A 16207-nucleotide genomic window follows, 5' to 3' on the forward strand; every position below is an offset into this window, starting at 1 on the left:
CAAGTTACTACTATTGATAAAAGGATGGTTGCATGGAAGAAGACGGGAGTGGTTATTAATGGACACTCCTCTTCGTGGACTAATATCATTACTGGAGTTCCCCAGGGTTCTGTGCTGGGCCATTGTTGTTTTCTGTATTATTATTATCGATGAAGGTATATCAGACTTAATGTCTAAGTTTGCATTGGCCAGGTGGGTTCTACACTCGGAGCATTGGAAAATAAAAAAGACCTGGAGGGGGTATGAAGTTCTGCGAGCAGTGCAGCGGTCTGCCTGGACAGCTCATAGGGTTTTATCGATGTTGTTATTATTATTATTGGCCATATGGTGCAAAGAAGCCTGAGGCTTATGCTGCACCAGCCAAAAAAAAAAAAATTTGAATTACCCTGAGAGAGAGAGAGAGAGAGAGAGAGAGAGAAAGTAGAAGGGAATCACCAAGAAAGAGAAGAATGATGATATCCAGATCAGGACCTTGGGTGTGCCAAGTCCACACTCGCCAGATGTGAGCCCCTGGGGTATGGAGTATCTACGAATCATCCTGGACAAGGACCTATCCTTTACCCCTCATCTGACGTATCTACGAATCATCCTGGACAAGGACCTATCCTTTACCCCTCATCTGACGTATCTACGTAAAAAGATCAGTATCTACACCTCACTAGTAAACAGACTACAGAGCCATCTTCTTACCAATAATCACATGCGCAGCAGGAATCTGGTACACAAAGGCCATAACAGCAGTCAACTACAGTCAAATAGCTTGAAACAATTAGCATTAGTAGAGGCATTTGATGCAAGAAAGCAAGCTTATGCAGCATCAGCCAAAAAAAATAAATAAATAAAAATAACCACTTCCACTTCACCCCTCTGTTCGTTCGAAATACCTGTCCAGCTGAGCCTTAAACTTATTTAGGCTATCAACTTCCATGACAAGGTATGGAAGTCTGTTCCACCAACCAACCAGTGTTATACAGAAACTGGTAGATAGTAGAGATAAGCAGGTTATTATCCCTTTGTACAAGGCCATGGTTAGACCACGTCTTGAGGACTGTATACAGATCTGAAGGCCTCACTTTGGGAAGGATATAGTTCTACTGGAATGGATGCAGAGGAGGGTAACCAGATTGGTGAAGGGAACAAAAGGTTGCTCTTTACCAAGACAGGCTTCGTTTCTTCAAATTTCAGCATCTGGAGACAGGCACCTGTGGGAAGATTTGAATGAGGTGCTTAAAGTCTTGAACAAATTAAATAAGCTAAATGATGATGGCATTCTTTCTCTTGCTGAAACTAGACTACACACACACGAGAGAGAGATCATAAATTCAAATCGAGGAAGGATGGTTGCAGGATAGACGTGCGGAATTTTGCCTTCAGCCAGAGGGTGATTAATTGTTGGAACAAACTTCCATCTGTTGTTGTGGAAGTGGGTGGTTTGAATAAATGCAAGGAAGAACTAGACAAATTCTTGAAGGGTATGGATGATTGAAATATATAGGGGTGTTTTTTTTGGCTGATGCTTTATAAGCTTGCTTTCTTGCATAATTTGCCACTACTAATAGTAAAAGGTTGAAATCAAGGATATTTTGTATGCTGTCTGTAATTGATATAGTAATTGCTATTTCGAGGGAAATAATATCACAATGGTTATGTTGTTTAATCCAGGGGAAACTTCTAGATTGAAACACAGCATTAATTATTCCTATATATATATATATATCGATGTTATACAGAAACTTTGGTAGATAGTAGGGATAAGCAGGTGATTATCCCTTTGTACAAGGCCATGATTTAGACCGCATCTTGAGGTGTGTGATTTAGACTGCATCTTGTGCAGTAAATCACTTTCAGTGATTTATTGCACAAAGACTAGGACAGATATCAGTGTCATATACATACCTTGTAAAAGAGAAAATGTCAGTTTTTTTTTTTTTTTTTTTTACGTCACGTCACTTCACAATGATTCAATGTGGGATCCACGTGTGACACAGCAAATGTCCACACAGTAATAAAGTTGGCGCCAGGTGGGAAGGAGCAGCAGTGCGTAGCACACACTTCTTGATTAGACCAGGGTTCGAGCCTGTCACCACCAAATACGGAGGATGCAGAAAGGTCAGGGAATGACCACTGCATAACCCGGAGCAATATGGCCTTAGTTACTAATGCTCCTAAAAACCAAATAACAAACAACAAACAGTAATCAAACTCTTTACATACCCTGTCCAGCATATTCTATGTGACCGTGGTGGTAGCTTCTTCAGTTCTCTGCTTTAGTTCCTGGACGTCATGGCAAAGGTGATACATAAACACAATCATTTATGTAGCCCCACAAGAAGAAATCACATGGAGTTAAGCCCGGTGATCTCAGCGACCATTTCAAGAAACATTCATCCCTTTCTCAAGCACGTCCAATCCAGCGCTTGTGTAGCCGATGGTAAGGTAGGCCTGAACTTTATTATGGAAGTGGGGAAGGGGTCCTGTCTTGCTGGACAATAATCATCACTATTCTCCTGAACTTGAGGCATCAACCATTGCTGAATCTGTTATTGTTGTTATTTGGTTTTTAGGAGCATTAGCAACTAAGGCCATATTGCTCCGGGGATATGCGGTGGTCATTCCCTGACCTTTCCGCATCCTCTGTATTTGGTGGTCACTGGCTCGAATCCTGGTCTAATCAAGAAGCATGTGCTACGCACTGCTGCTCCTGCCCACCTGGCTACGGAGGTGCCCATTGCTGAAGCATATCAAGGTAGGGTAGCCCAGTTACAGTGCCCTCAGTAAAAAAAAAAAAAAAAAAAAGGTTCTTACAGTTTTTGGCGTGACAAGCAAAGCACATAAAACATTTGGCTTCGGCGAATCATGCTCATGTTCATTTATCTCTTCAGGTTTCTGGGTGCCCCAGATTCGACAATTGTGAAATGTGGCCTCATTACTAAACACTACGCAATTAAAGAAGTCGTCATGTTCTTCTGTCAGTCCTTGCAGTTCTCAACAAAATTGGAGGTGCTTCTCTTTGTCGTCTTCCTTTAACATGTGCACCAAATGCAATTTATATGGCTTCGTAGAAAGTTTTTTTTTTTTTTTTTTTACGAAGAACCGTCCATACTGTCGGGGCTGGTGTTTGCAGCTCATACACTGATTTATTGGGGCTCCTTGTGAGAATATCTCTCACTCGTTCCACATTATCGACAGTAACACTAGGCCGGCCACTGCTCTTTCCCAAACACAAGCAACATGTGTTTACATATTGCTTATGCCACTTGTAAATAGTCTTCCTGGTTGGTGGCTCTTTACTGTACTCACTTCAAAATTTCCTTTGAACATCTGTTGCACACTTGTTCTTATCAAACAGTAAAACACAAAATGCCTTCTCGGGATCGGAAGCTGCCATCTTTCAACAAGTCTATGTGTGTGGTAGAGGTACGATAGGTAATGTCAACTGGCAGTGAATGATGGAACTACACGTCCATGGGAAACGTTCATGTTTTCTCTTTCACATGGTATAAATAAGTAAATGGTATCTCTCTTACTCCGTGTGCAATAAATTATTGAAAGAGTTCCTGCCACTTATAGACACCCTGTGTATATATATATATATATATATAAAGTTGAATGAAACAGTTACTGTGGAATTTCACTCCTTAGTATACAGTAAAAAGCTATGTAAGTTTCTTAAAATGTTTTGGCACTACTACTCTGTCTTCAATTATAGCATGATTTAATCAGTACTGGTTTGGAATTAAACTCTAACTTTTGATGCATTTCCATTTGTGCATTGACAGTGTACTCAAGATGGCAATAATAAGCACACATGCAAACAAATATTATTTGTAGGTAATACAACAGATCAGTGTCATATATACTTTGCTTAGTAAGATTATGGTTAAACACGAAAACCTGTATCTGTAGAAATTTTGATATGATGTGAAATTTAAAAAAAATTTTTGAAATCTGCACATAATTTACTGAGAACAGCTATATATATATTAGTGGAGGTAAAATCATGTATGCCAGTGTTATTTGTAACGAAAAATTTTTAAATTTAAAAACGAGTTTTTTTACACATGTAAATTTTCAGTGAAACAAAACTTTCATTAATTATATTCGAGATTTTTAAAAAAAATGCATAAATATGCAAAAAACATCATATCATATAAATTCATTGAGGACAACATTTGAAATCTGCTTATTTTTCTGCATGCATATTATGTAAATAAATAGTAATAATTTCAGTTCATTTCAAATTTCTTGTACTGTGAAATGTGCAAAATTCAATATTACATAAAGAGGTGTCAGCCAAAGCTTTCTGGACTAGGATAATAAAATTAGACTTACATTAGTTATATGTTGCTGTTGACCCTTCAAAGTAATCCCCTTCAGAGTTAATACATCAATCCCAACACTTCTCCCACTGTTTGAAACATCTCTGGAATTCCTTCTCATGATGGTGTCCAACACTTTCTGTAATCCAGCTTGAGTTTGTGACGTCTTTGAATCTTTAGCCTTTTCATTTTGGAGAACAAGAAGAAGTCACAGATACCAAGTCGGAAGAATATGGAAAGTGTGTGACCATCATTTTGTTATTGACTAAATGACATCTCCCTCAAATGTCTTAGGGCACCCAATGTTGAACTGTGGATTGCAGTTTGGCCTGGCAGGAGTAACTCCTGATGAGCAATTCCCTTATAGTCAGAAAAAAAATCAGTTTGATCTGACCTGCCTTGCCTTTTTTGGAAGTGGAGATGATGGACTGACTTTTCCACTGTGAAGACTGCTGCTTTGTTTTTGGGTCATAGCCATAAATTCAACTTTCACCTGCAGTTATGATCTTTAAAAGAAGTTTCTGTTCATCACTCAGCAGTCAGGGCACAAATTTGCAGCAGTTAAACTCATGTTTAAATTGTCAACTGAAATGCATTGAGCATGTAACATATGATAGGCCTACAATGTCAAAAATATTATTTGACTTGATGATAGATGATTTGAGCACTCAACTTAGTGATACTGTACATACCTTCGTTTCTACGCCTAGGCTATCTCTCTATGAGTTTAAATTCAAACGTTCTCTACATTTTAATTGGTTTATTATTCATACTGTTTATAAAAAAAACAAAACTACAATCTATAATTATATAGTACATAATGTGAAAAATAATACTGTACATAATGTACTGTAAACACAAAAATACAATCTAAAATTAATGTAAAAATTAATACATATGAAATTTACAAAATCAATTTATAATCTTTGCTTGTGCATCATCAGGGTCATGTTCTTGGGTTGAGGTAGGAAATGTTTATTTATAGAGACATTATGCAAAGCAGATCTTGTTTTTTTAAAATGCTTAAACCACCCAGTACTAGCCTGAAAATCTTCTGCCTAATCGTCTCCGGTGCGTGATTTTAAACTCCGAAATAAACTTCCAGCCTTTGCTTGCACTGCGTGAAGGCTCATGGGTGTATTTTTTTGTATTAAATCTTCCATCCACATAAACAACAATTTCTCCATTTCGTGGATGGGTTCCTGTCGTTGTTTGGTTAAAATTGTAGACTTAATAGGTGCAGAACCTTTCACAGCTTCCCGAATTCTTTCTTTGCCCTTTAAGTATCGTCGATACCATGGAATGTGATTCAAGTCACGTGCTATCGTATTCACTTTCTTTCCACCTTCATACTGCTGGATAATTTTCATTTTACACTCTAAATCAAGTTTTCCTTGACTTCTTAGCTGGCATATATGTAGATGAAGGCATTTTCCTTTTACTAAACATTTTATGGGTATTTCAATAGAATTTTAATTAATACGCTACACGCAACGGATGCTTGAAAGTGACTGAGTGTATGTGCCTAGTGCTGTCCTAAGGCCTCCCATCATCGATGTGCCTCCTCACCTGCATTATGGGTGTCCTCAATAGTGACTTCCTGATTTATTATTAATTTATTATTTTATTTATTTATTTTTTTTTTTTTATTTTGTGGTCGTAAATGCGGCTGGTCGTAAGTCAACGACCAAGTGTAACCTCTATATTTAGAAAGGTAGAGAAAATTTTAGTCACTAACCTTACACCAAAAATTTTGTGCAACGATTCATTTTGCACTACCTGTCAGGTGTAGCATGGCCACCACTGCCTTATTATATTTTAAAGAAGTCATGTAGAAGATTTATTGATTTATTCAATTTTTGTGGACTTACGCCATTAGCCTTTGAAGCCTGCCTTGTCTTTACACTTCTAGCATGGAATAATGTTTTCTGTTCCAACTCAAAAAATTATTTTGAGTTTCAGATTTTTTTACCACACAAACTAGATGTCATAAATAGCCATGTAAATTTCATGTTTTAAGATGACTGATCCTCATTTCAATTCACTAACCCCCCCACCTTGTAGTTGACTTAAGGCCCAGGGGGATGAAATTCTGTTATAATTTTTGGGAATTTTAGTTTACAATGTTTTCACACCCTTAAGTGTGCATCAGAGTAAACAACATGATCTCAGTAGACAATTCTGACTTTTCATTGGTAGTTTCCTAAATTCTTTTCCAAATTAAGGAACGTAGTGCTGCATTGAAATGGCAGTTTATTCTAAATGCCTTTTAATGACCTGGATAGAGATCATTATATTTAAGTGATGGATAAATAAAATTTTAGGCCAAAGCCTTTAAGCATGTAAATTTCAAACTGTGATACTGACATTGTTAAGTGCAGGTATGTAGCTGAATTTTAAAACAAACTAATATTTTTGCATTGGACATCATTATAATATCTCATTGTGAAATCTTTCAGACTTCCCCCCCCTTGTAGTTGACTTTAGGCCCAGAGTGATGAAATTCTGTTATAATTTTTGGGAATTTTAGTTTACAATGTTTTCACACCCTTAAGTGTGCATCAGAGTAAACAACATGATCTCAGTAGACAATTCTGACTTTTCATTGGTAGTTTCCTAAATTCTTTTCCAAATTAAGGAACGTAATGCTGCATTGAAACGGCAGTTTATTCTAAATGCCTTTTAATGACCTGGATAGAGATCATTATATTTAAGTGATGGATAAATAAAATTTTAGGCCAAAGCCTTTAAGCATGTAAATTTCAAACTGTGATACTGACATTGTTAAGTGCAGTTATATCAGTACATAGCTGAATTTTAAAACAAACTAATATTTTTTGCATTGGACATCATTATAATATCTCATTGTGAAATCTTTCATATCTTTCATTGTGAAATCTTTCAGACTTCTCCCTATTAGATAAGTCTACTGTTATTCTCAGTTGAATAACGATGCAATTACACTAAACAATGTCATAATTTAACTGATAAATATAATTATGTAACTTGTAAATTTAAATTTTGTAGCATGCAAGTTAAATATTAACTTACAAAATTTGAATATTATAAGAAATAATGGAAATTTAATATTTACCAGATTGAAGAAGAAACAAATATCCTTCAGGATGGGACCCTTATAGATCTCTGTGGAGCAACTCTATTGTGGCGTTCAGCAGAAGGACTTAGTAAATCACCTGTAAGCTATTTCTCTGGAAATGAATTTCAGTGTATAGTAATTATCTTTAACTGAACCCATCGTTCTTATTTTAAAATCATAAAAATATTAATAGTCATAAGATAGTAATATGATTCAGTTTTTTAATTAAGTAAAAATACAAATGGAAATACAAAAGCTACAAAATGAAATCTTTCTTTATCTTTGTTATACATTGCCATATCAAAATATTCAAGAACTTTGCATATCAGAATATTCATTCTGATATGTAAAGCAACCCTCGTAAAAATTTAAACAGTGAAACAGTCACTTGAGTTGTCTGGTTTTATTTTCATTAATTTGCTATGGGAAAAGTAGATGACATTGGTAAGTACAAAACAGTGGGTGCATTTTTAAGGGAAATAGCAAAGGTAACGTATCAGTGCAAACTGTATCAAGAATCTGAAACCATTAGCAGAAAGCAGAATGGATTAAGCTTCTGCTATCAGTACCTGTGTTGTTTTTTTTTTTTTTTGTGTGTGATATAAATAAATATTTGAAAGGCAGCACTACATAAAATCATGGACACCTTCAATGCTGGACAGGAGGTGCCCACATCAACCAGCACCAGGAGCTAAGGGCAGTAGGTCATGCTAAGGGTATGCAGTCATGGGATAATCAACTATTTCGATTATAGAGAATCATTCAATTATGCCAACCACTAGGTCTATACAGCTGTACTTGCTCCATGCACCTCCCATGTCTGAATGTAACAGATATGTTTACAGTGATGTTGCAAATGGAGATGGTGAAGACGAAGGTTTGCAAAATGGTACAGCAAATCCTACTTTAAACTGTTTTCCATTAACATAACAGTACATACAAAAGCTACGCACACTAGTGGATAGAGGGTGCATCATTCCCTCTATCCAAGCCTTTGGTATGGGTGGTGCAGTACTGGTCCTTTCTCGCTCTCTCTCTCTCTCGCTCCTCTCTCCTCTCTCGCTCTCTCTCTCTCGCTCTCTCTCTCTCGCTCTCTCTCTCTCTCGCTCTCTCTCGCTCTCTCTCTCTCTCTCTCTCTCTCTCTCTCTCTCTCTCTCTCTCTCTCTCTCTCTCTCTCTCTCTCTCTCTCTCTCTCTCTCTCTCTCTCTCTCTCTCTCTCTCTCTCTCTCTCTCTCTGGTGGTGAGGCCTCCGTAGCCAGGTGGGAAGGAGAAGTGTGTAGCACACTCTTCTTGATTAGACCGGGATTCGAGCCCTTGACTACCAAATATGGAGGATGCAGAAAGGTCAGGGAATGATCCCCGGAGCAATATGGCCTTAGTTGCTAATGCTCCTAAAAGCCAAATTACAAACAACAAACAAACTGGTCCTCTCATTGGACTCCTACAACTGGGTCTACCCAGTGGTAGGAGTCCACTACCTGACAAGTGCCTTTCCAAAATAACAACTCCATGTTAATGGTTAATCAGTGATTTGAAATTTTGAAATATTTTCTGTCGTCCTAACTATAGTCAAACTTCAACTGCAATAGCTCCCTTTTTTTTTTTTTTTTTTTTTAAATAGTTTCACAGAATAATTGACTGAGAGAGCCTATCAGGTAATGCATATGCTCTTCACAACTTTAAGGGAAAATCAGAGTGGGGAGGCATCTTGTATCTGCCAGTGCTGTGAAGTTTTCAATTATTGGTCCTTGAGGTTGTCACAGACATTCTCTCAGATATGCCAGACAAGCTGTACTTGTTACCTGGGAGTCTAAATCGCTGATGGAACTGATACTCGGGTGACACTCAAGTCAAGTGGACCCAATTTCGGCAAAGTCCGGATGGTTTGTGGCAGCCAAATTCTCTGCTTGCACCTTCACGATAGTGGGACTGTTAGTAATCCTGGGTATAACCTCCATGCACAAGTACATGGTGGGCGACCACCCAGGTGTGAACCAACGTAAGCAGGGGTCGAGGTGTTGGCGCCCACACCACATGGAGGAATGCTGTCCCTCTATGTTACCAGGCAGTACTAGGTGGTAGATGACTCTCATCAACCGGTGCAATACCACCACTTTGCTTATTGGAGGCTTGAAGTGGTGTAACCCATGTTTAGTCTCTAGAGCTAAGTTCCGGTCAACCCTTCCCTATCTCTTCCGTCATGCAGTATGATTGATGACTTTTGAGGTTATGATGAACATCGTGGTGAGATCCATTATTCCTTACATTTCGAGGGTACAGCTCTAAAACGGTGTTCGCAGGCCGGCCGCTAGTTAGTACACCAGACCGAACCTATTGGTAACTCTCTAGGAAGCTTCCGGATCAGCTAGTGTATAATCTTGCTACCTCTACTCTGCCAGATAGTGACTGGAGGGAGTCCGAGTAGTGTATATGCGGGGAGCATTGTCGAGGCCACGCTATGTCAAGGATCTGGGTATATTCTTACCACGTGTATGCCATATCCAAAAATTTCATTACTTCATACAGCATGTCCCACCTACTTTTTCTCACTATTGAATACACCATGAATTGTCAAACTAATAGAGCAAGCTTATCTGCGAAAAGATCTAAACTTCCCAAGCACTTCCTAATTCATTTCACAAATATACGTGGTCTCAATTCTAATCTCAACGATGTCCATTTCCACTTGCAGTCTGCCAAACCCCATGTACTTTTTCAGACAGAATCTCGGTTATCGGTTGATTCAACTACTGCTCATCTCAGATGCCCAAATTATTCGCTGTATCATTTCTTTCGCCTCAAAGGTGGTACTTGAGCATATATCCGTTCTGATATTGCCTGTCAGAGACTTGGCAATTTGGAATCTCCTCTCTTTGATCTTCTCTGGCTTAAACTCTCTACCTCATTGTGTCAAATTCATCTGTTGTCTCTACCGTTCTCCCAACTCCACTAATCACTTGGAGCTCTTTGATTTCCTCTTTGCAACTTGACTTTCTCCAGTCCAACGTTCCTAACAGTGGGGTAATTTTCCTTGGTGATTTTAATGTTCACAACTCCAACTGGCTTCCGTTTTCTAGTCACACCGACCCAGCAGGTCAAGATGCTGAGGCTTTTGCAATTACTAATGACTTAGCACAGATTGTTCATTTACCTACAAGAATACCGGACAATCCTAATCATACAGCCAATACGCTTGATCTTTTTCTCACAAACAACCTTCTAAGTACACGGTCGAAGTGAGAGGTCCTTGTGGCACTTCAGATCACAACTTGGTGATTATTTCTTCTCCAATGGAGCCTTTATCTCATGGCTATTCCCAACCTCGTGTTGTTTGGCATTACAAGAATGCAAAATGGAATGACCTGCGAGACTTCTTTTCCTTGGTCGGATTATTGTTTCAAAACTTCTGATGTCAATGTTTGCTCAGACCATGTCAGTGAAATTATTCTTGCAGGAATGGAATCCTTTATCCCACACTCCATTTTAAAATCTCGTCCTTTAACTAAACCTTGGTTTTCCAATAAATATGCTAAGGCTGTTCAAGAGAAGAATGTTGCATATTGTAATTGGCTTGTTTCTAATTCTTCAGTTTCATTTTCTGCCTACATCAAAGCTCGCAACAATTGTAAAGCAGTTATTAATCAGTCCAAACTAGTTTGAACAGGCTAAGAGTAGAAAACTTGCTTCTTGCCCTAATGGTAGCCGAGCATTCTGGTCTCTTGCCAAAGCTATTGGCCGCAGCTTTTGCCCATCTCTGCTCCCACCTCTGTCCAAACCAGATGGTTCTGTTGTCACTTCACCCAAGGATAAAGCTGACCTGCTAGCATCCCATTTTTCTTCCAGCTCATGTATTAATGATCTTGGTAAAACACCTCCCACCATTCCCAACACGCTCCATACAATGCCTCCTGTGGTCTTCCGTCAAAAGGATATCAGAAGGATTTTGATGAATCTTGATGCTAAGAAAGCTCCAGGTCCTGATGGTATTTCTCCACTTGTTCTCAAAACCTGTGCTCCTGAACTTACTCCAATTCTTTGCCGCCTTTTTTCACTTTCTTATTCCAAAGGTGTTTTTCTTTCTGCTTGGAAATTTGCTCATATCCAGCCAGTTCCTAAAAAGTTCCTAAACTTTTCATCGTCTGATCAACGATCGCCAGTATGGATTCCGTCAGTGTCGATCCACTAGTGATATTCTGGCTTATGTTAACCATTTATGGACTAATTCAATGGAAAGGTTCGGTGAAACACAAGTAGTTGCTCTTGACATCTCAAAGGCTTTTGATCGTGTTTGGCATAAAGGTCTTCTAAACAAGCTTCCATCTTATGGTTTGCCAACTGTTTTTAGTAATTGGTTATCCAGTTTTCTCTCTGATCACTCACTGAGGGTGATGGTAGATGGCTCTCTGTCTTCTAACTTCTCCACCAATGCTAGTATCCCCCAAGGTTCAGTTCTTTCCCCCACTCTTTTCCTCTTGTATATTAATGACCTTCTTCCATTGACTGGAAATCATATCCATAGTTTTGCCGATGATAGCACATTGCATTCCACTTTCCATTTTGAGAAACCTTGTCCTGCTCAATCAGCTTCACCTTCTCAAAAATCTGCTACCAATTCCTTAAATGCCAATCTTCAGGTAATTCTCCAGTGGGGCAAAGACAACTTAGTTGATTTCAACCCTTCTAAAACTCAGTCTTGTTTGTATCTCGCAAAAAGGATTCTTCTGCTCCTATGCTTATCTTTAATGACACTCCGATTTCTAGGCAAAATGATATATCTCTTTTGGGGATTACCCTGACTTCTAATCTCTCTTGGCACAAGCACATTACAAATATTGCTTCCTCTGCATCTAATAAACTTGGTTTTCTCTTTCGCTCTCGCCATTACTTTTCTTCCAAATTGCTGCTCACTCTGTATAAATCGCAAATCCGCCCTGCCATGGAATATTGTTCCCACATCTTGGGTGGTGCCCCCAAAACCTCTCTGAGGCTTCTTGATTCCATTCAGAAGAGAGCAGTTAGGTTAATTAATGATTCATCTCTAACAGAGTCTGTTTCTCCACTCGCTTTCTCATAGACATACTGTTTCTGCTGTATGCCTCTTCTACAGATACTTCCATGGGCACTGTTCTTCTGAATTGGCTTCTATAATTCTCGCCCTCTCTTTCAAAACAGTCCGAACACGTGCTGCCACCAGCCAACATCCATTTACTGTCCAACTTCAAACCCACAGAACCAACTTTTCATCTTCCTCATTTATTCATTCAACTGCCGTTTTCTGGAACAACCTTCCTTCATACGTATTTCCTGAAAATTACAATCTACAGAAGTTCAATTCCAATGTCAACAAATATCTTCTTTCGTCTTCTCAACCTCCAACCCAAGCACGGTACTAAGTACTATAGGTTCCAATACCTCTTGTGTTTGGGGTTCATTTAAAAAAAAAAAAAATTATACAAAATAGTTTTTGTTTACCGATCAAAGCTATATGATCTGTAAACAAACATATTTTGTGTAATTCAAAACTTTGTAACATTAGCAGGTATTTGTTTTGAAAGATTTGTCATTGTTTTTGCATCAATCAAGACAAGAACATGAAATGTAACATTCACTAAGTGTGTCTACTACTCCATGAGAATATATATATATATTTCAAATTTGCAACAATGTGAAACATGTGAGACAGCATTTTTAGAGAAATTTATCTAAAGAATTTCAAATACCATTTTGAAAAAATTGGAAATCTTAGCCAATAATAGTATCTAATATATATACACTGGTGTTCAAAGAAAGTGCATCAACCCTCAAGATTGTAATTGTCGTCCGAAGAACGTAATATATGGCAATATTTCTTACAGATTGCATCAGATAAGATTGACACGCGTAGATGATGTAATATTGCATCAGCTGTTGTTACTTTCAGCTACATAAACACGCTCTGCAAGAGTTGCAGTCATTCCTTGCTTGTTTCAGGATGGCGAGTTACATGAGAAAGGATCTTCTTCCTGTCATATTGCTTATATAGTGTCTTGTAATCAGTCAGCAGTGAGTAGAATTTCTTTACAAGAATATTGGTTCTACTAATAGGAAAAAAGGAACTGGATGCAAATGAGTCTATGCCAAAACAGACTGCATTTTGACACGATTATGCCTTAAAATTATGCACAATTATGCTTCTTCGTCTAAGTTGAAAAGAGAATGGGAAGAACACACAGGAGTGGTAGCAAGTGCAGTAACAGTCAGAAGATGCCTCTTCAAAAATGGACTTTGGCCCATCGTCCTAAGAAGAAGCCCCTCCTCACACAAAAAATGAAAAAGGCTTAATTAATTTGGTGTAAGGAGCATGTCAAATGGGGCACATCCCCAAGCAGTGGAAGTCAGTTATTTTTTCGGATGAGAAGAAATTCAACCTGCATGGCTTTGATGGGAGACAAACGATTTGCCATAGACGTGAAGAATACCATCTGGACTGTATGGTGTCTACAGTGAAATTCCCTACCAGCCAAATGATATAGGGGTGCATTTTTGTATCACGGAGTAGGCCACCTGCAGTTTATAAAAGGTTCTGTAAATGCCAATAGATACCTGGCTATATTGAAAGGCAAATTGCTGCCAACCATTAGTGACCATTTCAACTTGCCAAGTAATTGCATCTTTCAGGGCGACTCTGCTCCTTGTCATTGGGCGAAAAGTGTAAGTAGGCACTTCTGTAGTTACTTTACCTTCATTTCTGCATTAGAGGTTCGAAAGTAATGTGTTTACATTTTAGTTGTTACAAGTGAGAAAATGGTTTGAAGAAAGGTCCATTACAACTCTTAGCTGGCGAGGGAAACAGTCTTGAGCTGAATCCTATAGAGAACTGTTAGCATCGTGTGGAATCTGCCATTGCCAGAAAGAAACCAAGGACCCTTCATGAACTTCAGCAAGCCATAATTTGTGTTTGGAACCACGAACTATCAGTTGATTATCTTCAGAAATTGATCTTGTCAATGCCTCGACAGTGTGCTGCTGGAATTTGGGCCAGAAGCGGGTCAACTAAATATTAGTTTGAACCTGGTGAACTTTTCATTTTGTTTTCAATGATAAACTCAAGCAAATGAGGGCTTCTGATAACATTTCAGCCATAATTGTCATGTATACCAAAACTGTTGTATAAAGGTTGCAAATGCTCATTTTAGAATATTTTGAGAGCGCACCTGTCAAATATTACTTAGCTTTGCCTTAACTATTAATAAATATCTTTTGTTTATATTTCTATTTGTGATGCTAGTCATTAATGTAACATACCATCACAAAAAGGGTTAGAAATGTGAAAATTCCTAGGTGATGCATTTTCTTTGAACGTGCGCGCGCGTGTGTCATTGGCCAAAACATTATAACAACCTACATCAGTGGTTTTCAACCTTTTTTTTTTAATAACGGCACCCCTAAGTAATTTATTTTATTTTGCGGCATCCCTACTTAATTTTCTCAATATATATATAATATCAAAAGTATAAATGTTATATGATATTTATTACAATAATAGAATTATAAAAATTACATTTCGTAATACAAATTATATATATACAGTATATAATTTTATTCTTTATATAGAGACACTAAGTAAACATCAATTATAGATGACTACAAAATTAAAAAGATACTGTACACCTTTTTATAATGAAATAAACATAAATTAAAAAATAATAATAAGTTTAAATGACTTAAACCCAAATTACGTGGCACCCCTGGAATGTTGTTGTGGCACCCCGGTTGAAAACCACTGACCTACATATTAGCATGTTGGACAGCCTTTAACTGTGATAACTGCAGAATGGGTCCTCAGATATCCTGGACCAGCCAGATAGAAGGATGACTCAGAGATCATCAACAGAGTGAGACACTGGTGTAGATTGGTGAATGCTGCATTCCACCACATGGCACAAATGTCTGATGGGATTGATGTCGAGGGAATTTGGCAGCCAAAGGAGTACACAAAATGTTTGGACGGGATCCTTGAACAAGTCCAGTGTCATCTTGATACATGGTTGCCATATAGTGCAAAACTTGATCCATAACAATGCCAAAGTAAGATCTGGAGGTGTGGGTGCATTCAGTGGAGATGAGAGGACCCAGTGATGTCCATGAAACATTCACCGACGAAAGATGATACTGTCGCCACTAGCCTTTTGTCTATCTGTGCAGTCTGTTTGCAGCTACCCACCTGCACACCTTTGAATATGGAATCTTGATTAATCAGACCAGACAACTCTGTTCCAGTTTGTCTGATGTCCATGAACGGTGCTCTCATACGAAATGCAGGTAGAAGTTTCAATCTGTAGCTCTATCTGTAAGAGCATTCACTGTGTGCGCAGAAATGCTTTCCCTGTGCACCTTGGTTGTAGGCTGCCATTAATTGAGAGATCATGAGCCATTTGTTGACCCGGACAGTACATTCCAACTGCCATTCACCTTGACTGTCAACCAATAGTGGTCTCTCCTATCCTGTCAGGTTGGATGGTTGTGCATCGCTCTTCAAACCATTCCCACTACACCCTCACTACACAGGGACCAGCACCTCAGCAATTGCAGGCATTGCTGATATGCTGGTCCCTGTCTTCCTAGAGCTACAAATCATTCCCCTATTCAAACTATGTCTGGTCCTTCCCTTTCCTCATTGCGTGGGCTTCGTACTAATGAACTGACAACTACACTTATTCCATCACTATGTTTGATGTGCCAACCAGTGATGTCACTCTTAGGTGCTATGGAAGTGCCCACCTATGGAAACATTTACATTAAGTTGAGACAT

General features: G+C 38.5%; 1 protein-coding gene across 2 annotated transcripts in view; it reads left to right on the forward strand.

Annotated features, from left to right (window-relative positions):
* Nucleotides 1–16207, forward strand: part of Pli (E3 ubiquitin-protein ligase pellino) — a 189349-nt gene that overhangs the window by 131064 nt on the left and 42078 nt on the right. For both annotated transcript variants that reach the window (XM_090375329.1, XM_090375328.1), the window contains exon 7: nucleotides 7417–7515. In XM_090375329.1, coding sequence (XP_090231455.1) covers nucleotides 7417–7515 — 99 coding nt within the window. The remainder of the gene's footprint in view (nucleotides 1–7416; nucleotides 7516–16207) is intronic.

This window comes from Mastigoproctus giganteus, chromosome 6, assembly GCF_048544385.1.
Source record: "Mastigoproctus giganteus isolate SK-2022 chromosome 6, ASM4854438v1, whole genome shotgun sequence".
NCBI classification, from domain to species: domain Eukaryota; kingdom Metazoa; phylum Arthropoda; class Arachnida; order Uropygi; family Thelyphonidae; genus Mastigoproctus; species Mastigoproctus giganteus.